This window comes from Phoca vitulina, unplaced genomic scaffold (assembly GCF_004348235.1).
Source record: "Phoca vitulina isolate PV1807 unplaced genomic scaffold, GSC_HSeal_1.0 scaffold34, whole genome shotgun sequence".
Lineage (NCBI taxonomy): Eukaryota > Metazoa > Chordata > Mammalia > Carnivora > Phocidae > Phoca > Phoca vitulina.
In genome coordinates, this window is record NW_022589737.1 from 528463 (window position 1) to 552384 (window position 23922).

The 23922-nt window shown below is 55.6% G+C and overlaps 3 protein-coding genes across 3 annotated transcripts; 1 reads left to right on the top strand and 2 right to left on the bottom strand.

Annotated features, from left to right (window-relative positions):
• Positions 1 to 1111: 1111 nt before the first annotated feature.
• On the top strand, positions 1112 to 7696 carry NRGN (neurogranin). The gene is made up of 4 exons (XM_032426328.1): positions 1112 to 1334; positions 5968 to 6194; positions 6448 to 6465; positions 6852 to 7696. Exons 1-2 carry the CDS (start codon positions 1320 to 1322, stop codon positions 6187 to 6189), a joined length of 237 nt encoding a protein of 78 aa, XP_032282219.1. The 5' UTR covers positions 1112 to 1319; the 3' UTR covers positions 6190 to 6194; positions 6448 to 6465; positions 6852 to 7696.
• A 919-nt stretch (positions 7697 to 8615) lies between these two features.
• Positions 8616 to 12656, bottom strand: VSIG2 (V-set and immunoglobulin domain containing 2). The gene is made up of 6 exons (XM_032426326.1): positions 12596 to 12656; positions 11889 to 12052; positions 11085 to 11292; positions 10137 to 10295; positions 9123 to 9242; positions 8616 to 9006 (listed from the first exon to the last, which is right to left on the bottom strand). Exons 1-6 carry the CDS (start codon positions 12654 to 12656, stop codon positions 8858 to 8860), a joined length of 861 nt encoding a protein of 286 aa, XP_032282217.1. The 3' UTR covers positions 8616 to 8857.
• A 1068-nt stretch (positions 12657 to 13724) lies between these two features.
• ESAM (endothelial cell adhesion molecule) lies at positions 13725 to 22186 on the bottom strand. Its single transcript, XM_032426290.1, has 7 exons — positions 21982 to 22186; positions 18252 to 18439; positions 16987 to 17188; positions 16630 to 16785; positions 15300 to 15422; positions 14895 to 15021; positions 13725 to 14682 (listed from the first exon to the last, which is right to left on the bottom strand). The coding sequence occupies exons 1-7, from the start codon at positions 22049 to 22051 to the stop codon at positions 14367 to 14369; spliced, it is 1182 nt and encodes a 393-aa protein (XP_032282181.1). The 5' UTR covers positions 22052 to 22186; the 3' UTR covers positions 13725 to 14366.
• Between the last annotated feature and the right edge of the window lie 1736 nt (positions 22187 to 23922).

Consider the following 23922-nt stretch of genomic DNA (forward strand, 5'->3'; position numbering starts at 1 on the left):
GGTATTTTTCTTCTTCCCAGGGGCAGGGTGAGAGTGGCCAGTTTTTGTTTTATTCTGAAGCAATGGATCAAGAGGTTAGGGAGGGGCGCCTGGGTGGCTCAGCAGGTTGAGCAAGGGACTCTTGGTTTGGGCTCAGATCATGAACTCAGGGTGGTGGGATCAGCCCCACGTGGGCCTCCACCCCCCTTAGCAAGGAGTAGGCTTGTCCCTCTCCCTCTGCTCCTCCCCACCCTTGCTCTCTCTCTCTCTCGCTCTCTCTTGCTCTCTCCCCCCTCTCTCTATCTCTAAAATAAATTAATTTTTAAAAAAGAGGTTAGGGAGATTCTGGACTGGGGAGTGGGAGGGAAGGGTATTTCTCCCAAGCTAGTATCTATGCATAAATACATACATTAGATAGATGATAGATGATAGATAGATGATAGATCGATAGATAGGTAACGGGGACCTCGCCGGTAGCGTGATTACCCACCTATGCAGGCCGGGCACCGTCTGCATTTATCTGCACAGCGTGTGTACAAGGTCTTTGTAGTTATTTTTCCAGGTGGTGTCTGTAGAGTCTGCCCGCAGCCGTGCGCGTGTCGGCGAGCCGGGGCAGTGTCACATATACACATGTGGGGCTTGTGAGCTTTCGTGTTTATGTGTGCTCACCCTCAGGTTTTGTACTGACAGCTTTCTTGGTTCCGTAGCAGAGTGATGATGGGACTTTTTTAAACGCACGTCTTAGGGGGCTTTTCTTTGAGGACTGGCGGGGGTGAGGGGAGGAGGAGTTAGAGGGAGCCATATTTGGGACTCTAGCTAAGTTGTGGAAGTGTGGGGAGGTGGGTGAGGGGTACGTGGTTTTCCACATACGGGTGGGAGGGGTGTCGTGCCCAGATGTGAATGTGTTTGTGCCCGGGATGTCGGGGGCCTCCCTCTGCCTGCGGTGGCATACATCTGCCTGGCAGTCTGCCGCCTCAGCAAACAAGGGGGTTGAATTTGGGAGGATGGGGTGTGTAGGAGGAATGGATGGAAGTGTGTAGGCGGAGGGGTTGGGGCAGGAGGGGGAGCGAGGCGGAGGGAGCAGGGAGGGGGCGTGGTCCTCCCTGTAAAATCCCCGCCCGCCCTGCCCGAGCCTTCTCCTGATTGGCTTCTCGACCGAAGGGCTCAGGTTACATTTGCGAGCAGAGCGGAGCGCGGGAGAGAGGACCCGAGAGCGGAGCGGCTGCTTCGGCGCTGGTCAGCGGGCACCCCAAGGCCCCAGAGTCCCCACCCAGCACCACACAGACCCCACCCCCGCCCTGCGCCAGCCTGTGCCCCAGCCAAGGACCCCCAACACCAGCATGGACTGCTGCACCGTAAGTTAGAGGGCCGGGGGGACCGGCACTCAGCTTGATCTGGGGCAAGGGGCTCCCAAGAACCCCCTGGAGGGAGAGTAAGGGATGGAAGTGCATTTGAGGGTGCAGAAGACCCAGGAGCAATAAGGGGTGCCTGCGGAGACGTGGGTGGTGGGTGGTGGAAGGTACCCGCCTGACTTGGAAGCCCTAGGAAAAATACTCCCCAACTCGCGGGGGCGTCTGGATGCCCATCCGCCAGGCAGTCCAGGTTGGACCGGGGACTCTGCAGGGCTCTGCAGCAGCGAAGCTGCAGGTCAGACGAGAAGAGGAACTTCCCCCGGAGAGACGCTGTAAACTGTAGCGAAGCTGCGGCGACTCCTTTCGGTCTCCTTTCCCCTGGCTTTCGCCCTCACTCCATTCCCCATCCCACTGCCACCGCCGTAGGTGGGCAGACAGGATGATCTCCGTGACCCTCGTGTACAGCGCGGGGGTGGGGGTGGACAGTCAGTTCATATTGGTTAGCTAAAGAATGATGATGGGCAGCAGAGAGCCTAGTCAGTGTGGTTCTGGGGAGGGGTTGGCCCGTCCCCCAACGCCATCTAGCCCCGGAGGGGGCTGGGTGAAGTGACCGCGAGGGAGCCCTGCTGGCGAGGCAAGGAAGTGTCTGCAATTTGTCAGCGCCCACACGGAGACCTGGAGGCTGCGAGTGCCTGATGCCCAAGTAGATTGCTGCTAAGGTGACTTGGGTACGAAAGCGCCTGCACAGGACCTGGCTCCTAGCACCCCAGAGGAGTACAGTGATCATACATATATGGAATGTGTTTATTTATTTTCTATTTTTAGCCCCTACATATGGAGAAAGACTACTCCAAAGTCCTTGCATTCTCTGTCATTCAGTCAAGCCAGCTAATGATACAAGAGGTTATGACTTTGCCTGCTCCCCACCCTCCACCCTATGGCTTACAAAAGAAAAGAAAAAAAAAAAAAGTGAGGTTTGGAAGGAAAGAATAGCCCAGTTTATAAGAGATGAGACTTCCCTATGTCTGGGTACCAAGAGGCAGAAAGAACTTAGGGGTAAATCATTGTAGTTGTTATTATGATTTTGATTCATTAACATCAATAATATTGGTCAATTTGTGATTGCTTACCATATTAACTTTATATTTAATCATCACAACAACCCTGTGAGGCCCTGTCCCAGATCTGCAGGGCTAAAGGACTAAGCAAGAGACAGCACCATTGTAAGAATGTGCGGGGGGGGGGGGGGGGAAAAAAAAAAAAAAAGGGGGGACGGGCAGAGGGCTGGAACAGGGCTGGGACTGAGGATCTTCCTACCCCATCCCCATTCTGTGGAGGTGGACTGAGAGCTGGAATGGAGCTGGGACATGTAGAGAACAGAGTGCATCTGGGGTCTAGAGGCCCTCTTTTTTTTTCTTTCTTTTTTTTAAGTAAGCTCTACGCCCAAACCCCTCTACATCAACCCCTCTCGGCTGAGCCAGCCAGGCACCCCAAGGCAGGGCCCTCTGTATCTTTCATTCTGGGGCTCTCCTTGCTGACCATCTGACCTGGTGTTGGGAAACACTTAGTCCTGCCTTATTTCCTTCTTGCCCCTTGGCAAGGAAGCTCGAGAAGAAAACAGAGCTTTTTTTTTTTTTTTTAAGAGGCAGAGCTGCCGATTCAAATGTACCAGTTGCTGATTTACATAGTCACATATATATGACTTCCCTCCATTCACTTAATATGAAAAGGCAAGGAGACATTTTTTTGGATTCCACTCATTTCTTTTGCTTAGTCTGGTTGACTTGGTCTAGCTGAACTCATAGAAATAATTACCTGCCCTGAGGCTTCCGAATCCCATCACAATTTGTTAGCTCTGTGGCCTTGGGTAAATTACAAAATGTCTCTGAGGCTGTTTTTTTACCTCTGAAGTGGGGATTAAGTGAGGTGATGTGTGCAAAGCACAGGGCCTGGCATATAGTAAGCAATAGGTAGAGATAATTCTTTTTTTTTTTTTAAGATTTATTTATTTATTTATTTGAGAGAGAGCACAAGAATGCGGTGAGGGGCAGATGGAGAAGCAGACTCCCCACTGAGCAGGGAGCCCTATGCGGGGCTCAATCCTGGGACTCCAGGATCATGACCTGAGCGGAAGGCAGAGGCTTAAACCAACTGAGCCACCCAGGCGCCCTAGCGGGGATAATTCTTAAGGCTTTTAGGATTGGGGACCTAAAGAATTTATCCATCTAGGCCAAGTTCCAGTTGCGGCCTGAAGAAACTGAGACCCCTGGAGGTGAAGTGATACGCCCGCTTGGGACCAGAAGCCATGGTTCCTGTTTTACCCTCTAGTGCACGTTTCCACCGCTGGTTCATATGGAGCTCTCAGGCTTTAGAAGGCACCAGCCCAGAACCATGACCCTTCCTGGATTCCTTTTATTCTCTCTCCGGTTCTGCCTGTGGACAGGCCACCTAGCTGCTCTGCCCTGAGAATTCAGCTGGAGGGAGAGGGAGCTGATTTGGGGGAGGAGTAGTGTGTTGGATGCCTCTGCCAGTTGTTCTGGGTTTCCATTCTGGATCCGGTTGAGGTGGGTAGAGACAGAGCAGCTTGGTCGTAGCACAGTTGGGGGAAGATACCCCTTCTTCCATAGTTGCTGGCCAAGGGTAGGTGGGTCAGGAATGGGTTAGTTGGTTGGTTGGTTGGTTGGTTTTAAATCGTTGTCCTCTGTTGAGGAGAACCTCTTTCCCTAAGGATATCCCAAGAGAGGCATGAGCTCTGGGAATCAAGGAACACAAGAGTTGTTTCTGATTACAGGTGGAGAATAAGAGGTCAGAGAGGGAGTGCTAGACCTGCAAAAGACAAAAAGAGTGCCAATCCCCTCCACAACCACACAGGCTTCTTAATAACTCCCTGTAACTGCATTTAAATCAATTGTGGGCATCTTGAGCACAAATTGCAGAACACTGAAGCCCAGGAAATGAAAACAGCATTGCTAAGATGATGAGGGGAAGCCATTTTTAAAGCAGAAGTCCTTGGGGTGGGGGGTGGAGGGGGGAGGAGAGAATTCCTAGAAGCCACAGGGTCAGATCAAAAGAGAAATGCCTTTTTAACTCCATAGTAACCATATGCATCCCAACCCACATTAATGCTGTGCATAATATTAAGCAACAAAGGGGCTCAGGGACTGAGGCCCTCTCCATTCCAGAGCCTTACTTCTAAAATCAATACCATCTATTCCCTAACCTTTGCCTGTCTCAGCTAGGGCAGGCTGTGGGAGACAGAAACCTGAGGCCCTGGGGGTGGATGTGATTATTATAGGCTGAACCATATGAAATTGGGGTTGTTTTATTTTTTGGCCTATAAAAACTACTATTTCACATCAACTTATTAATTAAAAGAATCATCGTAATAGCTACCATTTATTGAGCAACTAGATTGTGCGAGAAACTGGATGTATATCATGCTGTTTATTCTTCCTCGCAACCCATAGAGGTAGATACGATGATCCTGATTTAAGATGAAGGAGCTGAGACAAGAAAGCATTAGGTAACAAGAGGTAGAGCTTGGTTCATTTTCTTGACTGCCTTTGCTTATGCTACGGAATAGGGGTTGAAAATATACTCTGGACTCTGACATACAAGGGTCTGAATCTTAGGTCCATTAGTAACTATCTATACAACCTCATGTAAGATTTATAAACACTTACATCATCAGTTTTATTAGAGGTAAACTAGGATGACAATAAAAGGTGCGTCATAGCTTTGCCAGGACTAAATAAAATAATGTCTGTAAAACACTGTGTTACTGTGCCAGGAACAAGAGAAGTACTTAATGGGTAGCTATTGTCATAACACCTTTCTTCTGGAGCACACAAGGCCAAGGACTTCTTGCTCCTCATCTTTCCTTTGTCTTTTTTGGAGTGAAGCCTTTTCTCTGTAGCTTCTTCCAGACCACCTCGTCTCTGCTGTGTTTGAGTACCTCCTGGGGAGCACTGGAAAGGGAAGAATCAATGGCAAAGCAGTCTCTGGGCCTCTAGCCCTAGGTGGAGGGAGGCTGACTCACCAGGGGTTAGCCCCACCTTCACCCTAATTCCAGCTTTGAGCCCTGATGTAATTTTACTTAGGGAAGGGACTGGCCTGATTCTTCTACACCCTATCCCAGGGAATCCTGGACTCAGAAGGGGCCCTTCTGATCTGGAGGCACCCTCTGAGGACAGGGGGGAGGGGCAGCCACATCCAGGAGTCCCTGCTGCTGTCTACTTTGCTCCTCCCAGCCCACCCTCCATCAGCTCTGCCGCTCTCCAGCTCAGCCGCTGGTGATGGACCCTTCGCTCAGCTCACTCAGGGCTCTCTGGCTGTCTTGTACCCCAGCCCACCGTGCACGACTCTTTCCTGAGTTGGAAACACAGCTGAGTCCACCTGACCATGACCCTAACTTTTTGCTTGCCGCTCTCCAGGAGGGACACACACACACACACACACACACACACACACACACACACCAGCGCGCGCGGCCCTTGCTCAGCCCTTCCCCACGCCCATAGCTCCCCTCTCTGCGCTTCCCACTCGCGCGTCGGTCCCCCCCAAGGCTCTACTCCTACCTTACCCTGTCGGGGTCTCATCCCAGTCATCCCACGAGTACCCCCTGCCCCGCCCCCAGGAGAGCGCGTGCTCCAAGCCGGACGACGACATCCTAGACATCCCGCTGGACGATCCTGGCGCCAACGCAGCGGCGGCCAAAATCCAGGCGAGTTTCCGGGGCCACATGGCGCGGAAGAAGATAAAGAGTGGAGAGCGCGGCCGGAAGGGCCCGGGCCACGGGGGAACGGGCGGAGCTGGGGGCGCCCGGGGAGGCGCGGGCGGCGGCCCCAGCGGAGACTAGGCCAGGTGAGGCGGGCGGGGCGCGGCGGGCGGCAGGTTCCCCCTTCCCAAACCCGGGACCTGCCGAGAGCGGCCCCGCTCCCCCTCCGAAGTAGCCCGGAGACTACGGGCGGGCTGCGGGGTGGAGAGGGAGCTAAGGGTCGGGGGCTCCCAGGCGAGACCTGGGGTGGGTGGCTGGGAGGAGGCTGAGGGTGCTGCGGGTTCCGAGAGCTCACCTGTTCCTCTCTCCTCCCTCCTTCTGCCCCGCCCTGGACCGAAGAACTGAGCATTTTCAAAGGTAATGAATAAGACTCGGACGCGGGTGGGAGGCCTGAGGGGGAGAAAAGGACCAAATGCCCCACCCTTCCCTCTGCCCGCCGTCACCCCCTCCAGCCTAAGGGTTTTCATCAGGACGCCTGAGGCTGCGACAGGGACACACCTGGACCAACACAGAAACGCAGCCACCCCCATTTGGCTGCACAAACCCGGCCTGAGGCTGTAAACACTGCGGCGCACACACGCACTGGTCACGGGCTTATTTCAGCTCAGTGACTCGGGTGGGGGGTTCTGGGTGACTGAGGTCCCCTGGCGCTCCCCGCCCTGGTGTCCTGGTTCAGGAAGGGAGAAGGAAGGGGGAGAGGAAGTACCCGGGAGGGCAGGTGCTCAGACCTTCTCTGTCCTCAGTTGCCAAGGAGAGATGGATGCCGCGTCCCCTTCGCAGTGACGAGACTTCCCTGCCGTGTTTGTGATCCTCTCCTTCCCACCAGCCTGCCAGCTTCAGGAGCCCTCCCTGCGTCCCCAGAGACTCCCTCTCCCAGGCAGGCTCCGTCGAGGAGTCGCTAAGTCCGTGCCCTTTTAGTTAGTCCTCCAGTCTAATATGGTCCCCATTCGCCCTTCCTTCCCACCCTAGCCCCAAACCCCGCGCTCTCACATCTTCCTTCTTTTGCTTCTCGCCCACCTCTGCCCGCACCCCGCATGCAGCTCTGCCTCCGCAGCCTCCGTGCACTTCCCTGCGCGCACTGCGGAGGGCGCCCTAAGCGTCGCCCAAGTACACTAACTTAAAAAAAAAAAAAGGCCTTTCGTTCTGTGCGCAGATAAAGGGGGCGCTCTGCGTCTCTGTGCTGTTCGCGCCCCAGCCTAGCCCCAGAACTTTGGCTCTGGGGTGAGGAGAGAGGGAAAGAGGGTTTTTATGGTGTTGGATACCTCCTGCTCTGATCTAAGGGAAGTACCTATTGCTCTGATCGTAAGGGAAGTACCTATTTCGCACCCCAACCCCACGCCTGCCTGTAATCTGCTTCCCCTCTCCCCGGCGCACCCCGAGAGCCACCTCTCCAGCTCTCATCTTGTTTATGCAAACGCCGAGCTCCTGGGAGGCTCGGTAGGAGGAGTCTGCCGCGGCCCCGCCCCCACCCTGCTAGCCCCGCCCCCCGCCGGGCTCCTGGGGCTGTGGCCCGAAGGATTTTTATCTCCGTGTGTGCATGTGACCGTGCTGGGTTGGAATGTGAACAATAAAGAGGAATGTCCAAGTATTCAGAGGGTGCCGGAGGGGAGGGAGTTTGGGTGCACAAGGCCATCGCCTGAAGCTTGAGCAAATTTCACTTGACCAAACCCAAAAGTGGAGGTGAGGAGGGGGAAAAATGGGAAGAGGACCTTGTTAAAACCTACTCTCTTGGAGCCAACCAAACTTCCCACCTACAGCATCTCCTTTAGGACCCCAAGCCCATTCCTTCGCGTCCTGGTAATACTCTTTGTGCCGCCTAGAGGAATTAGCTATGCCGGCAGAAAGAAGAGGGAGACAATATGGTACCCAAAGGCTTTAATTCTTGATATTCCCCCTCAAGGATAGGGGAAATCACACAACCATAGGGAGCTTGGACTTGGTGGTCGTCACACTATTGGCAGAGGGGGGCCTCTCCAGGAGCCCTTTGCTAGAATCAGCTCTCACAGAAGTTTGCTCCGAAATCCCAGGCGCAATGGCATCCTCCCTGATATAAGAAAATTTTTAGTGAAGGTTGGGGGCATCCCTCAAAGGACCCCCCCCCCCATCCTCTAACCCAAAGACTTTAAATTTTTACTGTGCATGAAAATCATCTGTGGCATTTGGGTTGAAATGAAGATTCCAGGCCCCATCTCACACACACACACACGCACACACACTGCTTCAGGAGGAATAGGAAGTAGCTGGAATCTGATATTTTCTGTCCAGGGAATCTGAAGACCACACCTTGAGAAATATTGCTCTGAGCCCTCTTCTGGACCCCACGACTGACAGCTAACGGGTGACAGAGGCAGCTTTGCCTCTCCTTTCCTTACTCCCCCACACAGAAGAACTAAACTCAGTTGAAGGCTCAGGACAAATCCAACTCTTGGCATCCATATCCGGTATATATATATATATATATATATATATATATATATATATATATATATATGAAAAGGACTTAAAAACTGAAAATTCTTTTAAGTGTGAGGAGGGTGAGGGAAGCCGTGAACCAAGTCCTCCACCCTGTGCATCGCTCACACGCAAGCACACTTGCTCTACCTGCCACCCCCACCACCGAATCCCAGAGCTGAGCAGCACTCCTTACCCCCAAACAACCCGAAATATGTCAGAGTCTGAGGGCTGAAGTCACCTACTCATAACCCAAGCCCTTTTCTCCTTTTCTGTAACCCCCGCCCAGCCCTCCTGCTCACCGAATGTCACTACCCCCATATGTCTCCTTGGGCTTCTTCCTCCTCTCTTTCTGGAACCTTATCAGGCAGAACGCAGCAACTGACAGGAACAGCACGCCCAGGAGCACCCCAATCAGGGCCCCAGCCACTCGGCCTTTGGATGGCTCTAAAGGGGACACAGGGAACTCGGAGGGGCAGACCTCCCTTGGCCTCTCCCCAGGTGTCTCACGCAGCCTCCCCAGCCCAGGCCTGCCAGCCGGGCCTCTGCCCAGCATCGCCTACCAGTCACAGAGAGGGTCAGCTCACAGGACGCACTGCCCATCTGGTTGGTGGCCACACAGCGGTAGGTGCCAGAATTGGTCAGGGAGAGATTGGTGAGAATGAGCTGGCCAGACACCTCATCTAGAGGGTAAGGAGGAAGTGTTCCATCATTCATTCAACTCACAGGGAGCACCTACTATGATGAAAACATATTTCATCCTTAACACAATCCTGTCAGGAAGGGACTAACCTCATTTATTAGGGGGGACCCTGGCTCAGAGAAGGAAGGTAATTGTCCGAGGTGAACCAGAAAGGAAGTGCCAAAGTCACTGCCACTTCTGTGCTCTTTCCACCCTGCACAGCTGCCTTTTCAGGGGAGGGGGAGATGGCACACTCATGGGATTGGGGTGGGATGCTTACTGGCTGATGTCAGGTTCCAGGTTGGGGTGAAGGGAAGGCTTCATTGCTAGAAACTACCTTCTGGGGTAGCTCAAATGTTTTACTAAGCTGCTTACCCTCCCTTTAGAAGGCAGAGCACACACCAGATGATCCAGAGGGCTCTCTGGATTGATAAAGGGGTGTGCTGGGGCTGGGGCAAGGGACAGGGCACTGGAACAAGTATGAGGAAGCTGAGAAGACAAGGCTCTTACCCATTTACCTGGTTCCTCCCAAGACACTGACTAAATGATTCAAGCCAGTCCATGTTACTCTGCCTCAGTTTCCTCTCTGGGAAGCTTGGAAATGATTCGTGACCCTCAAGAAATCCCCAAAAGTGGAAATCATAGAAGACCCCCTGTCTTCCCCCTGTCTTCCACTGTCATCCAAGACACCAGGAGTACATGTAACTTGAGAAATGCTCCCAGGAGCACAGAGCCACAGACCACAGGAAGCCAGACAGGAGGGAGCAATACAGGACCCCAGGGAAGAAGCAGGGAATGGTACGGCACAGAACCGATAAGTGAGGGGGTGTGGAGTTTAGAGACCAGGTGTGCCCAGGTCCTGAGTCCCCTCTTCCCTGATGCCCCAGGCCCTTACCTTGCATCATGCTGCCAGGAGAAGGTGTAGGGAAAGATCCAAGGCGTACCCAGTTGTACACTGGCCTGGGGGCTCCCTGAGAAGAGCTGCACTTCAGTGCAGCAGAGCCCCCCACAGAGGTCTGACCACTCTTACTGCACAAGGGACTACTGGGGGGCACTGCAAGAATCACAGAAAGTACTTTAGCCATCTTTTAGCCCCACCCCCCCATCACGTGCTGGATTTCCTGCTCCAGTACTCCCACCAAATAGTAGTCCACTTCTCTTCACATTCCACTGCATCCCCAGGAAATGATTGCCACTATTGGAAATTCTGATTGTTAGAAAATTCTTCCTCGTGTTGAGCCAAAATCTGTGTTAATATAATATCCACCCATTTGGTCCCAATTTCTGCCCACAAAGAGAAATGAAAAATTTCTCCTCCACAGGACAAGCCTTCAGATATTTGAGTGCAATTGTTACACACCTCCTAAATCTTCACTTTTCCACCTAGACATCCCCAGCCTCTTTCATAGTTTCTGTTTGCTCATCTCTGAGCAGGTTCTGGGTTGGAGTGAGATGGAAATTGTGAACACAAAGTTGGTGCCTAGTGACAGGGGCCCTTGTTCCTTTAATGGCCACTCCCCTTCTCTGCCACTGACATACGGAGAGACAGAATCTGAGCTACAAAAGGGACGTTCCCCCAAAGATAGAGTTGTCCGGGGCATGACTCAGATCCCTATATATGGGAAGAGCTTTCTCTCTCTTGAACCCTTTGTGACTAGAGACTGAGGGAAGAGGCATTCTTTGTGGAGGGTGGAGGACTTTGGGAAGGAGGTATTTTCCCTTGGGGTCCCCAGCGCAGTGTGTGCTTGGGCTAGAAATCAGGGATCTGGGGGAGGGAACTTAGCAGGCCCAGTGCAATCTTTCTCAGTATATGGGTGGCTGGTGGGTCCCCAGCCTGCCTTACCAAGCACAGTAAGGTTGATTAGCCCCAACCCATTGGTGTAGAAATCTGGCGGATTATTAACTTGGCAGAGGTAGGTTCCAGTGTCCGAGGGGTCGACATCAGTCAGCTTCAGGGTGGCCACCCCTCTTGTGGGGGGGTTCTGAAGCAGGCTGGCCCTCTTTGCCTTAGAACCAGTTGGATACAGACGGCCACCGGTGAAGTACAGGATCTGAGGAGAAGCAGAGGACACACATATGTGCCTTTTTCTGCCTGGCGTCAACTCTACAGTCCTTTCTCCAAAGCAGACATAAGAAGGTATTAGAGGCCCCTCCTTTTATACCAGACAGGGAAGCTGATGCTCTGGAGCCAGAACCAGCAAGGTCTATCTGTCCCCAAATACCATCCCTTCCCAAGGGCTAAATAAACTAGTTTTATTGCTTTCAGCTAAGCACGGCTCTCAATCTGAGGGGGGAAATTAATGCAAATATTCCTGGAAGGGGCATCATTTGATCCTACTAACAATCACCAGAGCTTAGCATTAATGAAACTGGGACTGCACAAGGCTAGGGGAGTTGCTTGTAGGAGCTCGGGGAGAGAGGTTGGATACACAGGGCCCTATATGGCATACGGAGTCATGCAGACTGTGGTCCTAAGAAGATCTAGAAAGACTCCACTCATTTTTTCATCCAAGCATGCTGATCCCCAAACCCACCCTCTCTGACCCGCACCCTCATCCTGGGTGGGCCCTCTGTTCCAGCCTCTCCCAGCCAACCCCACCAAGAGGCAGGAGGGCCGCCCCACTCCAGCGCAACGCTCTTAGCTCACCGGGTGGGACTCAGACATGGGCTTCCCAGGCGGAACAAAGCTCCACTCCAGGGCGAAGTTGTCTCCCACCGACGTGCTGTAGCTGCAGGTCAGCTCTGCGGTCTTGCCCACGGGGGTGCTCAGGGGCTCGGCGGGTACCTTCACCTCCACGGCTAGCCCGGGGGCTGGGGGGACACAGAGAGAGGGGAGGCCGGCGGGAGAAGCGCTAGGACGGCGCCAGGCCCGGGGCTGGGGTGGAGTGGAGGTCCGGCGCCGAATCCCGGTGGCGGTCTTGGGGTCCGGCCCAACCCGCGGCTCTCAAGGCCTCCCTCCCTCCTCCAGAGCTCAGCTCCCTCCCCTCAATCTCTCCCTTCTCGAAACCTGAGGTTGCCGGGAGGGAGGAGCACACATCTCGGCCGGGTTTTTGTGGGTAAAAGGCCCGAGACTGGGCCAGGTATGAGGGTGTGTTCGTCAGGGAAAGGAAAACAATAGTCCGGTGGTGGTTAAACCCTCCCGGGGAGGCCCAACTTGCCCGCCGGCTTGCGTGACTGTGTCCTTCGCCCGCCCGGCCTTCGACGCCTTTCCCCGGCCCCGCCCCGCGGACCCCGGGCCCCTGCGGCCCCGCGCACCCCCAGCCCGCTCCGCGGGACTGAGCCGGCCCCTGGAGCCGGGAGGCCAGGCGTCTGCCCCCCAAGCTCTGACCGCAGTCCCGCCCGCCGCCTCCTCACCGCCCAGGCAGACGAAGCCCAGAAGGGCCCCGCAGAGGAAGGGCTCTGGAAGCCGGGCCATGGCCGAGTCCAGCCGTCTGTGGGTCGGTCTGGGCGTCTGGGTCTGGGGGAGGGAAGGCAGCGCCCACAGGGCGGCCTCCTCGTGCAGGGCAGGAGCGAGACTGGCTATCTCAGAGCAAACAAGGGGAGAGGCCGGTGCCCTCAGGTAAGGAAATGCTCCTCCCTCCTCCAGCCCCAATACTGGAATCATTCTAGCCCTACTCCCTTCTTCCGTCCGCTTCCCCCCGATTTCTGAAGCTGTCAGGCCCTGGGAAAAGGGCTGGGCTTGGGTGGGCACCCCAGGGGGAAGGGATCAGATCTGGAGCGCTCTGTAGACCAACAAAGAGTGGCCCCTGAAGAAGAGGGAGGCATTCTAATAACCTGAATCGGCAAATGGACATCACCACTTTGGGGTCCTGCCCGGAAGCATAAGCCCCAGGCAGAAGATCCTTTCTGACCCTTTCCGAGATTCTTCTTCCTTCCTAGTCCTTCTTTTCTCTCGGAGTCCTTCTGTGGCACCTTTATCACTGCTTGCTGAGGTAGGAGTCTCCATGGAAACTAAAGCCAGCTCCCCACTCCCAGAGCCACTCCATTTCTCAGCAGAGAAACTGAGTCTTGGAGGAGACCCCACCCTTGATAGGAAAGGGTGTGGCAGAATTGGGGCACACCCCTGCACCCCATCCTATGTCCAGCTTTCCCTCACCACACTGGAGGGCAAGAAGATGTGTTTGTTAAGGACTCAGTGGTCTGGGAGAGGGAAGAACAAGTCAGGTTTCTCCCTCCTGCCCTTAAGAGGAAGCAGGAGATTAAGAGCACCCACACCCCAAGTCCGTGAGTACTCAAGCCCTAGCAGAAAGGGCACCAGGTTTCATCCCCTTGCTGCTCAGAGTGGGTTAGGGTCTTCCTGGCCTCAGACTTTTGGGGCCTTCCCCAGCCACCTGATAGCTAATGACCCTTTTTTTTTTTTTTTTAAGACTTATTTATTTATTTGAGAGAGAGAGAGAGAGAACAAGCAGGATGGGCAGAGGGAGAGGAAGAGAGAATCAATCCCAAGCAGACTCTGAGGGACTCCATCTCAGGATCCTGAGATCAAAACCAAGAGTCAGATGTCCACCCAACTGCACCACCCAGGCGCCCCCACAAATGACTCTTTTAAAGACTGAGCTGTTCCAGGAAGCTGTATGGAGAAGCCCTCCAGGGTTTGAAAAGGCAATTTGACTCCTACTTTCCATACAAACACAATGCATCTTTATTGAAATTTGCAAAATAAAAACAAAAACACACATTTCAAGTTAGTTTAAAAAATACCTTCCCTATCCCCTGCCCCAACAAAACCCAACCAAGCCAGCAGGACAGGTTATATGAATGCAGGGAGCTGGAGTGGGAGTGAAGGATGCTGTTAGATGGGGTGGAGTACAGATCAAGGGGGCCTGGAGGACTCATTGACTGGCAGTCCCTACCAGGGCCCTATCTCAGCAGTGTTCCCTGCAGTCCTAAGGAGGACTGGGGGAGGGGGCAGGGGCTCTTCCTAATCTGAGGTCCACTTTCTCTTCTTCTACTTCCTGAATGTTTGGATCTTAACAGAGACTCAGTTTTCCCATAGTAAAGAAAGGTGTGGGCAGAGGACTGGAAGTCTGGAAGGTGGTCCCCCAAGACTCAGGCCTCTGAGGTAGGGGTGACCCCTATAGGAAGGAGAGAAACCAGATGGTTTAGCTAATGAGTGGCTGGACCATCACACCAGAGACCCAGCCTGACTCTGGGCGGGCACCATTACGGGGACAGCACCCATGCGGCTCAGAGCAGAGGAAGAGACCCCACCAGGGCTGGGGGATATTGGCTGAGGTTGGGCCCCATCTGTCCTGGGCAGCCTGGGTGAGGGCGGGACCTGACTGGAGAGGCTGAGTGTGGGGGTCAGTGCACCAGGTCTGGGAGGACCTTGGGGGTGCCGGAGGGCTCGTGCTGAGGTGACAGAGGAAAGCGTCCCATTCTTGGAGATTGTGTCCGAGCCCTTGGGCCAAGGCAAGGTCCGGGGAGCAGTGGCATCCTCCCTAGTGATCAAAGAAGTAGTAAGAGGTCAGAAGCTGGAGGGGGGGAGAGGGGAGAATTTCTACATGCTTTGTCTTACTCCCTGCTCAGACACCGTTTCACTCTCCCCTCCCTTAAAATCCACCCAATGGAATGATGTTTCAGACAGCTGCCCAAACTTCCAGCCAAGGGAAGCTAGGAGAACCCCGTTCGGGCAGAGACCAGACACACTTACTTGATATCATTGGCCGGCTCCTCTAGGGCCTTGCTCCGGCGTTGGTACAAGAGGACCAGCCCAGCCAGCAGCCCCAGTCCAACCAGAGTGCCCACAACAGCTCCAGCTACCACCGCAGGCCCTGGCCCTGGAAAAGCCTTGGTGTCAGAGGGAGACCCCCAGCTGGTACCCACCCCCTCCAATCCCTCTACCCCACTGCCACCATAAACAGTTTTTCTTCTTCCATTTTCTGTCAAGCAGAAAATGGTCAGTCAGTGACCAGACATTTGTACAAACATCTGACCAGGACAAGCTCCTTGTCCTGTTAACAATGACAGGCCTCAGCAGGCAGGCCTCCTCTCCTCTTGCAACCCCACCCCCACCAGCGTCCAATCTTCTCCTTAACCACACTTACCCCTCACTGACCTGTGCTCACTTCCAAGGTCACATTGCACTGGGCACTGCCCACCTCATTGTGGGCCTTGCAGATATAGACTCCAGACATGGGACTGGAAAGGTTTGTGAGGCTTAAGGATCCATGAATGGCATCTGTGGACACAATTGGGCCATCAGTCCAGGGACCGTCTTTCCCACTGAAAAAATTCTGTCCCTTCTGGAATGTCCTCTTTGACGTTCTGGGAGACTCATCTGTCTGTTCCCTCACGGTGGGAAAAGTTGTGATAGCCAGCATGCTGGGTTCTGCCCCTGAGTACAGAACTGCTAACTCAATGGTGCTCCCCACTTCCACTGCTCAGTGTCCCTGATTGATATCTAAAAAGATTCAGAGAGGAACTGATGCCCAGAAAAACCCAAACACCATGTTTACTTTTAGTTTGGATTGGCGGAGTGGTGAGAAAGAACACATTAGGCTAGGAATCAGAAAACCTGACCAGAATAGGCCATGCGACTTTAAACAAGTTACTTGCTATCCCTGGGTCCCAGTTTTTTGATCTGTAAAACAGGGTAATATGACCTCCTTGATGGTGTTGAAAGGATTATATGAAATAATGATTATTAATAGTTAAAGTTTATTGGCCACTTACTCTATGCCAGAGACTAAGTCCCTTACACGTACCAACTTAACGAAAATTTCACAACAAACCTATGAGCTGAGCACTAGTTAAAAAATACAAATAATTTTCTTATAAAAATGGTCACATGAAAAGTAGAATGAGGGACGAAATGAATATCCATATACCCACTACTTTGATTCAATGATTGCTAACATTTTGCTATACTTACTTCATTTCTCTTTTTGTGAGACACTTAAAAATAAATGCTCAGCATAAGTCTCCAAAAAATAAGGACATAGACCACATAACTACAATACCACTGCCACATCTGATAAGTTAATAATCCTCTAAAGGAATTATCTAATACCTAATAATAATGATCTAATCATCCATATTGAAAATGTCCCAGTTGTCCCAAAACATCTTTTATAACTAATGGGTTCAAATCAGGGCTCTGACATCCCCGTTTTACAAATGGAAGCAGAGTCACGCGGCTAGTAAATGGCAGAGCTAGAATTTGAATGCAGATTATCTAGCTCCAGAGCCTCTTCAGTAACATAAGTGTACAGCAAGTGTAAGTCCCCAACACAGAGGCTGCACCTGCTGGGCCCTCTTTTCCCCGCCTCTTCTCCCCACACCCTCCTCTGCCCCAGGACTTTGCAGCATTGCCTCCCCTTTTCACCCCCGTCCCTCTGGTGCCGCTCATCTTTCCCTCCTCCAGCCACAGCCTCAAGCTCCCTCACCTAAAGCTGGTGCAAAGAAAACCTGGGCGGATGGGGGTGCCCGCTCCCACTGGTACTGGGCAGCTGGCTTACTCCTTGGGGACTGGCAGCTCAGGGTCACGTTGGTCCCCACACGGGGCACGCCCAGGAGACGGCAGGATGGAGGAGCTGGAGGAACTGGAGCAGGGAGACAGGTTAAAAACTCAACCCCAAGGGACCAACAGATCCCTCCCACCCACCCCCAAACACACGCCCCCCTCCCTTCTATCGCTCTGTCTGCCCTCCTCCAACCTTTATGCTCAGCCATTTGGGAGAGAGAGCTGCCTGGCCTCCACTGGGGCTGGGGAAGATGTTGCCAAGTGTGCGCTTCTCACTTACCCAGCACCCTGAGCTCTAGAGTTTTGCTGCTGTGGCTCCTTTTGATGCCTTGGTGGTCTTGCACATTCACAGAGCAGCGGTAGGACCCAGAGTCTTTCTCCCGGAGGCCCTGCAGCCGCAGGGACACATTCTGGGAGGGCATGGAGTAGACCAGGGATACCCCCGGTTTGCTTGACGTGACCCCGCTGATGTACGCCAACACCTGGTGTGGGACACGATGCCTCCCCGTTATTACATGTGTGCCCTGTGCCCACAGGCTCGGCTAATCCCCCCCCCCCCAGACTGGCAGTCTTCAAGCCTTCCTCCCCTGTACTCACCCCCTCTAACCTGTCCCAGCTCCCCATTCACCCCCTGTCTCCCTAGGCTCCCTCTCACTGCCCCTGGGTCCTCTTCCCCACAACAGTTCTTGATCCCCTGTGCTCTGTCTCTTCATCTCCCCCTTGGGGCATTTAGAAAGTGGTATAATGGTGAGGGATAATGTAAACAGGGGGTATTTATGAAAGAAACTCAGATTGCAGGGGTAGATCAAAGAATTTTTTTAAAAAATCTTTTTATAATCTTCTTTTTCTTGAAGATGTCCCTCCTTCCCCATGTATAAACTCAGGTCCTGTGAAACCTGGATCTACCTCTGCAATCCAAATTTCTCTCATACGTACCCCCTATTTATCAAATGACCTCTAGAAAATACTTTCCAGAACCTTGGGAGGAGCCCGAGCAAATAAGGGGCTCTGAAAATCAAGTTTCATTGGCTTCTGGGTAGATCTGCCTCTGAGAAGTCTGGTATCAGGAAGGAGGGTAGGTTACGGTTGGGAAAGGAGACTGCCCCTTGTCTCTCAAAGGAGTGTGTAAAGGGGCAGTGGGACAGATTCGGGAAGAGAAGTGGCCTGTGACAGTGTCCAAAACATTAAGAAGGTGAAAATAGGAAGATGCTCAACTTTTTCAAGTTGTGTGAAACTTGCCCTAACCCTTTCCTGGTCCTCAAACCCCAATCCTCACTGTCCCTCCCCCAAAGCAAAGCAAAATGCCTTTCCACTTCCCTGTGTTTTGTGTACTGGATTCCTAGGGCAAGTTGCAGAAAAGAAAATTTGGGGGGGCAGCCTCCAAGGTCAGAACAGAAATTGAGCCGCTGAGGAGGACCTTACTTTTTCCTGAAATTCCTTCCCGGTCCCCCCTTCCCTGGCCAGTCCTCCCACTCTCACCAGCTCTTCCCCACGCTCAGCCACAGGGTGTAGCTCGCCTCTGGTTGAGATGCGTCCCTCCCTCACCTGGTTCAGATCCTTCCCTTCTTGCTCCAAGAACCACATCACTGCGAGCAAGTCCCACGGCTGAGACGAAGATACCTGCCCTTGCAGGGTGTACCACGCCGGGAGCACTACTTCTGCTCCTTCTACTGCCTTCAACCGGGTGAGGCCAGCGGGCACGTGGAGCTCCAGCTGGGCCTGCGAGGGGGACGCTGAGGACAAGAGCGAGGAGGCGTGAGCGCGGAGGACTGGCTCCCCGCTCCGCCGGTGGACCTCGCCCAGCGCGGCGGGAAGAAAGGACGTCCCTGGCTGGGTCCCAACCTCTGTGGGCCTCGAACACTGCCCAGGGACTGCTGACCTCGCGTCCTGCTTTCATCGGAGCTTATTCTCCGTAACCTCAGCCCGTGGGTTCCTACCAGGGGATAGGGACACATTTCTGTGCATTTATTTGTATCCAGAGGAGCAGATTTCAGAGCACCAAGAAGAGGGGGCAGATTTCCAAGGCGGGGCGGGAGGGAGGGGGAAGACCTCTAAGAGGAAGGGCAGGTTGAATACTTTTAATCTGCACTCTACACAGCCCGCTTGCTCCCCCAGTTTCCCCGGGCGAGAGCCAGGAGGGGGTAGCGACGCTGGTCAGGACACCGCCAGCGTTCCTCGCTCCTGCTTCTCAACCCGACGGGCGGAGGGGGTTGGGAGGCCGCCGGATTAGCGATTAACCCGCGGCTCGTTCTGAACTAACAGCTCCGAGCGAGAGACCGGAGCCGCCCCGCGCTCCCGCTGACCGCCTGACCACAGTGCTCCCCCGCCTCCCGCTCAGGCCCGACCCAGGGCCTCCGCCGGGGAAAGCCGAGAGTTGAGGCCCAGAAAGGAGCCCTTTTGGGGTCCAGGCGATCTGGGCGAGTCCTGTGAGGTCGCAGGAAATCATGGCAGAACTGGAACACGAAGGCCCTCCCCACCCCGACAATCAAGTACAAGTCATCTGTCTGTGTGTGCTTGGCGTTCAGGAGGTGGACTGGGGTGTCGCTTTCAAGGAGAGGACAGTGGAACCAATGCTTGCGCGATGGCGTCCAGAAACATTCACTTTTTGCCCTTCAGAGAGGCAATGGAGCAGCCGAATCCCAAGCCCTTGGGAGGAATAACCTTGGGCTTGGAGAGGCCAGGCCCCAGGAGGCTGGCCACCGTAGTCCTTGGCCTCCGCGCTCTGGAGCCCAAGACGCCATCTCCGCGTGGTGACCAGGCGGCCAAGGCGCGGACAGAGGCCGCGCGCAGCCCGGGCTTGCTGGCCTCCTGGAGCCGGGCTGCAGGCCCCTAAGGGCCCCGGCGCGGAGCCGGCCAGGATGCGCGCCGCCCCCACGGCTTTCCGGCTGCGCGTCTTTACAGAGCCCCCACCCCTATTCCTTGGCCTTCGCGCCCCCCCCATCCATTTCCTGGCGGGGGTCCCTGCGGGCCGGGCGGGAAGCTGGTGCCCGGTGATAAGCCAGAAGACAATGACCGGGGCGCCGCTGGACCGGAGGCTACAGGCGAAAACAACCTCTGCCTCAAGGAGCCCGACGCCCCCCTGGGGACCCGGGGCGGACCCGGCCGGCTCGCCGGTCTCGGGAGGCCCGGACGGCAGGAGGCCTGCGGGCGGTGCCGGATCTCTCCCGGCCTTTCTGCCGCGCACACCCGAGGGGCCACAAACGGTTCCCGTCGGGAAACCTGCCTGGGGCGCGGGAGACGCGCGAGCTTCCTTCGCCGCAGGCGCCCCCAGCGACCTCCCCCAGGTCCTGCATTGACCCTTTCGCTGCGAAAGGTGGGGGTGGCGGTGGTGAAAGAGATGATGATGGACTCCCTGGGGTCTGGGCAAATGCTCCCTGTCCTCCGCCCCAGTCGGAAACTAGGAGCTGAAGGGGGCCCGAAGCTTCCCCGCCCTCGGGCCTGGGTGTCCGCTGCAGCAGAAGCCCCTTGTCGCTCGCGGGGTCCGTGGTGCCATAGTGCGAGGACGACGGAGTGGTTGGGTCCGAGTGAAGGACACAGGAGCAGCCCAAGGAAGGGACCCTTCTGGCCCACTCCGAGACCAGAGTGAGGGAGCCGGCAAGGGCAGCAGGAGCACAAAAAATGGGCCCGCTCCCCGGGGCTACTATTTTTAGTCTCCCTTTCTCTGGGAAACTCCCCCCGCGGGCTTCTCACGCCCCAGGGGCAGCAGCGCAGAGCCACCGAGGAGCGCGGAGCGGACCGGCCTCCCCGAGAGCCCGGTCCAGCCGAGCCCAGCGGAGCCGAGGCCTGCCCCCGGCGCCCTGGGCCCGAGTGCCAGTTAACTCCCGAGTGGCGGGTGGGCGGTCAGCAACCCCCGGGGGCCGGCCTGGTCGGGACGCTGAGCCTGGGCTGTCCTTGTGAAAACTGAGGGCCAGAGTTACGATAGAAAAAGAAGTTGCAGGAGAGGTGCAGGCGAGGCCCAAGCAACGAACTTGGACTTTCCTCCCTTGCTTCCTAAATGCCCCAGCAGAGAGATGGGGGAGTTGGGGAGAGAATGCAGAAAGGAAAGGGGCGCCGAGTTAACGTTGGGAGAAGACGGCTGAGAGGTTAAGGGATCCTGGAGCAGGCCCACCAAGCCTAGAGGGACAGAAATCTGTCCAGGCTTTGGTGTGGCAGGTGGGCTCCTCTGGAGCCCTCTTTGTCTGGCGACCCTAATTACTTCATGCCCCAACACCCTTGCAGCACGAATCAGGCTAAAGGGGGCATGGGTGAGAGTTAGGTGGTCCCCATCTTAGCCCCCATCACTGTGGCTCAATTTCACTCTATGTCTCTCTGTATCTGGTGACTTCCAACCTGAGTGAAATGAGTTAAATTTGACCTTGACAAACTCACCCTTCACCCTTTTTGGGATCCTTGAAAAGAGGTGGCAAGACAGAGCCAGAGGAAGTGAAACATGCTTGTAATGGGCTTAGTTCTTGCTGGGGCTTTACTCTCCAGATGTCGCAATGGGCCATCCCCAGCTCCTGGGAGCTCCTGGAAGGCTTCAACACTCCTTAAGCACTTGCTCCAAGGAAGAGCCCTTCCTCGCTGACTCTTTGAGGAAACTCCTCTCTACTTCCTTTGTCCCTTTGGCTCTGGGAACCAATGGGGGTGGTGGACTTCATGGGGGGGGGTCACAATTCTGCTCCTTTAGGCATTCAAACCCCTCCCCCGTTTCCTGTGTCCTAAGTGACCTCACGGTCAAGCTTTCGGGGCACCTCCCTTTATTCCCAGGGCAGGAAGCAGGAGGGGGGTAGAGGGAGGATCTGGGCTGGGGAATTGACGTGAAGCGCGTTTGTCAAGCCTGGGATCTAGGGAATTCCTGGGGGTTCTTGCATATCAGGTCGTGTGTGGGGTGGGGGCTGGAGTTAAGTCCTTAAGCTCTTTAGCCAGTGTCTCATCTAGCAGCTCAGCTCATCTGGCTCTGCGGGGTGGAGGTGGGGAGTGCTGGTGAGGAATGGTTCCCACAACTCACATAGAGGTCTACGCCCAGACAGATGCCCTGACCCCCTCCCCTACCACACACAGTCCTACGCCCAAAGTGGTAGCTGTCGGGACAGAGCGGAGACAGAAGTCAACACCAGCCAGTGATGCCCTGGGTGGGTAGATGGGGGAGGGAGCGTTGGGGGAGGAGGGCAAGAGTCAGAGGCGGGAGGCCGCATCCATCCAGTTCCTTCATCAGCGCCCAAGACCACCTCCCTCAGGGTCGGATTCACCCCATGACCCATCTCAAGTCCGTTCCCGTCCAGGTTTCACTCACCGAGGGTACTCAGCCCCAGGAACAAAAACCGCAGCAAGCTGGTCGCAGGGGGCCTGGGCAGGGAAACCATGGCACTCCCTGGCCCCGACGGAGTCAGGGGCGCCGGCTCCGGGACACACCGACCGACAGGTGCTGAGGCGGCTCGGCAGCTGGGGCGGACGCGGGAGCCCGGCCACTGACACCCAGGGCGGCTCTAGCCAGAATCTGTGCGCGTGTGTCCCGCCGGCGGGGTGGGGACCGACGGGGACAGGGGGGCGGGGCGTTCGAGGGGGCGGAGAGGTCGCGGTCTTCCCGGGCGGGGCGTGCGGGTGACCCGCCACCGATGGGGGGGGCGGCTCCCGTGCTCCGACGGCCGGATCTCGCGGCCTCCACCCGGGCAGGACGCAGGGTGGGGTCGGGTAAGTCGCGGCGCCCCCACAGCCGGCCGGGGGGCCAGGGGAAAAGGGAAGGGTCCTGAACTGCCACACTGGGGGGGCCATACCCTTCCCCCTCCGCCGCCGGGGGGTGGGAAGGAAGACGGGGAACGGAGGGAGCTTTGGGGGACTCTCCGACGTCCAGGAGCCGCCCGCACGCTTGACACCTGAGCAGGCCCGGGCTCTGGCCCGACCACCGCTCCGAGTTTGGGGGTACCGCGTCCTCCGCCTAAGCGGGGCGGCCTTCCTGAAGGAGGAAGAGGGGAGCCGCGTTGTCCCGGAGCCACTGGGCTTCCGCAGGGTGTGGGGCGGAGCGGCGGGAGGGGACCCGGTTCTCCGGAGCCGGGCGGGAGGTGCGGACGGGGAAGAGATGCGGCCGAGCCCGCCTCCGCCCAGCCCCGCAGGGACCCCCGCGGCCGCTCCGGGGAAGGCCCAGAGCCGCGCCAGCCGGGGCGCGCGGGGACCGTCTGCACCTGCGGGCGGCGGAGAGAGGGGAATCCCCGAAACCCAGGCCCCAGGTCACCGGGTCTTGTGCCTCCCACCCCGAGCAGGGGAAGGACTGGCGCAAGGAAGCCCCAGGAGCTGAGCAGGAAACTGAGGAAACAGGAGCCCGGCTCCCAGCTCCTCGCCTCTGAAAAGAATGGTTTATGGGCCTTATGCTGACTGGGGAAGAGGCGGGCGGCTGTGGGAAGGTAGACCGGACCAAGCCCCCCGTTTCTTTATCCCCGTATCTTCGCTGCCCCCATCCGCCATCAGCCCCGCTCTGATCCTTTAATTCCCGGGACCAGATCTCGTTCGCTGTGAATTTAATTTAACCGTCCCCCCCACCCCGCCCCGCCCACCCCACCACCTCCCGTCGGTCCAAAGGCACCTCTGCGCCCTCTGGCGGCCTCAGCTCCCTCACAGAAGGGCACGCACCTCTCCTTGCTTCTCAGTCCAACAGCCCAAATACAGATAACTTCAAACATTCGGGCACAGCTTAACCACAGAGCAAAGGTCACCAGGGGCAGAAAGCATAAGAATGAATTCTTGGCGCTGTCTGCTCCGGGTGCCAGTTGACTGGGAAGAAAAGCAGCCAGGCCTCCGATCCCATTTATTCCACACAGTTCTGCTCTGTTTTAACGCCGAGTGTGGTCCTGGTGCCTGCATGCCCCACAGACCCTCTGGGATGCCTCTGCCTGGTGTGACCTGCGTGGCTGCTCTTCAAATACCTGCCAGGCAGTGGCTTTGAGAAATGCCTGTGCAAACACTAGACCGCTCATGCAACCCCTGGAATCTAATACTTGGCAGCTGAGCCAGAGCAAAGGCAACAGAAACAGACAACTGCCAGTCTCATACCCTTATGCAAGGACCTACAAACTTGGATCGTCAAGGAGAGTGTGTGTGTGTGTGTGTGTGCTTAGGGCTGTTGGTTTGGTTTTCCTATTCTATCCCACTCAAATTTTTCTTTAGTTTACACTGCAAACCACCTCCTGTAAACATCCCTCCTTCATTTCCAGACTAGGGTTAAGTTACCCCAAATAGGTAA

Bases quoted from the DNA above. Each gene is read 5' to 3' on its own strand.
- VSIG2 (XM_032426326.1), bottom strand. From the start codon at position 12,656: ATGGCCCGGCTTCCAGAGCCCTTCCTCTGCGGGGCCCTTCTGGGCTTC. The intron at 12,053-12,595 runs GTGAGGAGGCGG...GTGTCCCCCCAG, and splicing joins GGGCTTCGTCTGCCTGGGCG to CCCCCGGGCTAGCCGTGGAG. The intron at 11,293-11,888 runs GTGAGCTAAGAG...GCTTCTCCTCAG, and splicing joins CCATGTCTGAGTCCCACCCG to ATCCTGTACTTCACCGGTGG.
- ESAM (XM_032426290.1), bottom strand. From the start codon at position 22,051: ATGGTTTCCCTGCCCAGGCCCCCTGCGACCAGCTTGCTGCGGTTTTTG. The intron at 18,440-21,981 runs GTGAGTGAAACC...TCTTGTCCTCAG, and splicing joins CCTGGGGCTGAGTACCCTCG to CGTCCCCCTCGCAGGCCCAG. The intron at 15,423-16,629 runs GTGAGGGAGCTT...TTGTGTCCACAG, and splicing joins TTTCTTTGCACCAGCTTTAG to ATGCCATTCATGGATCCTTA.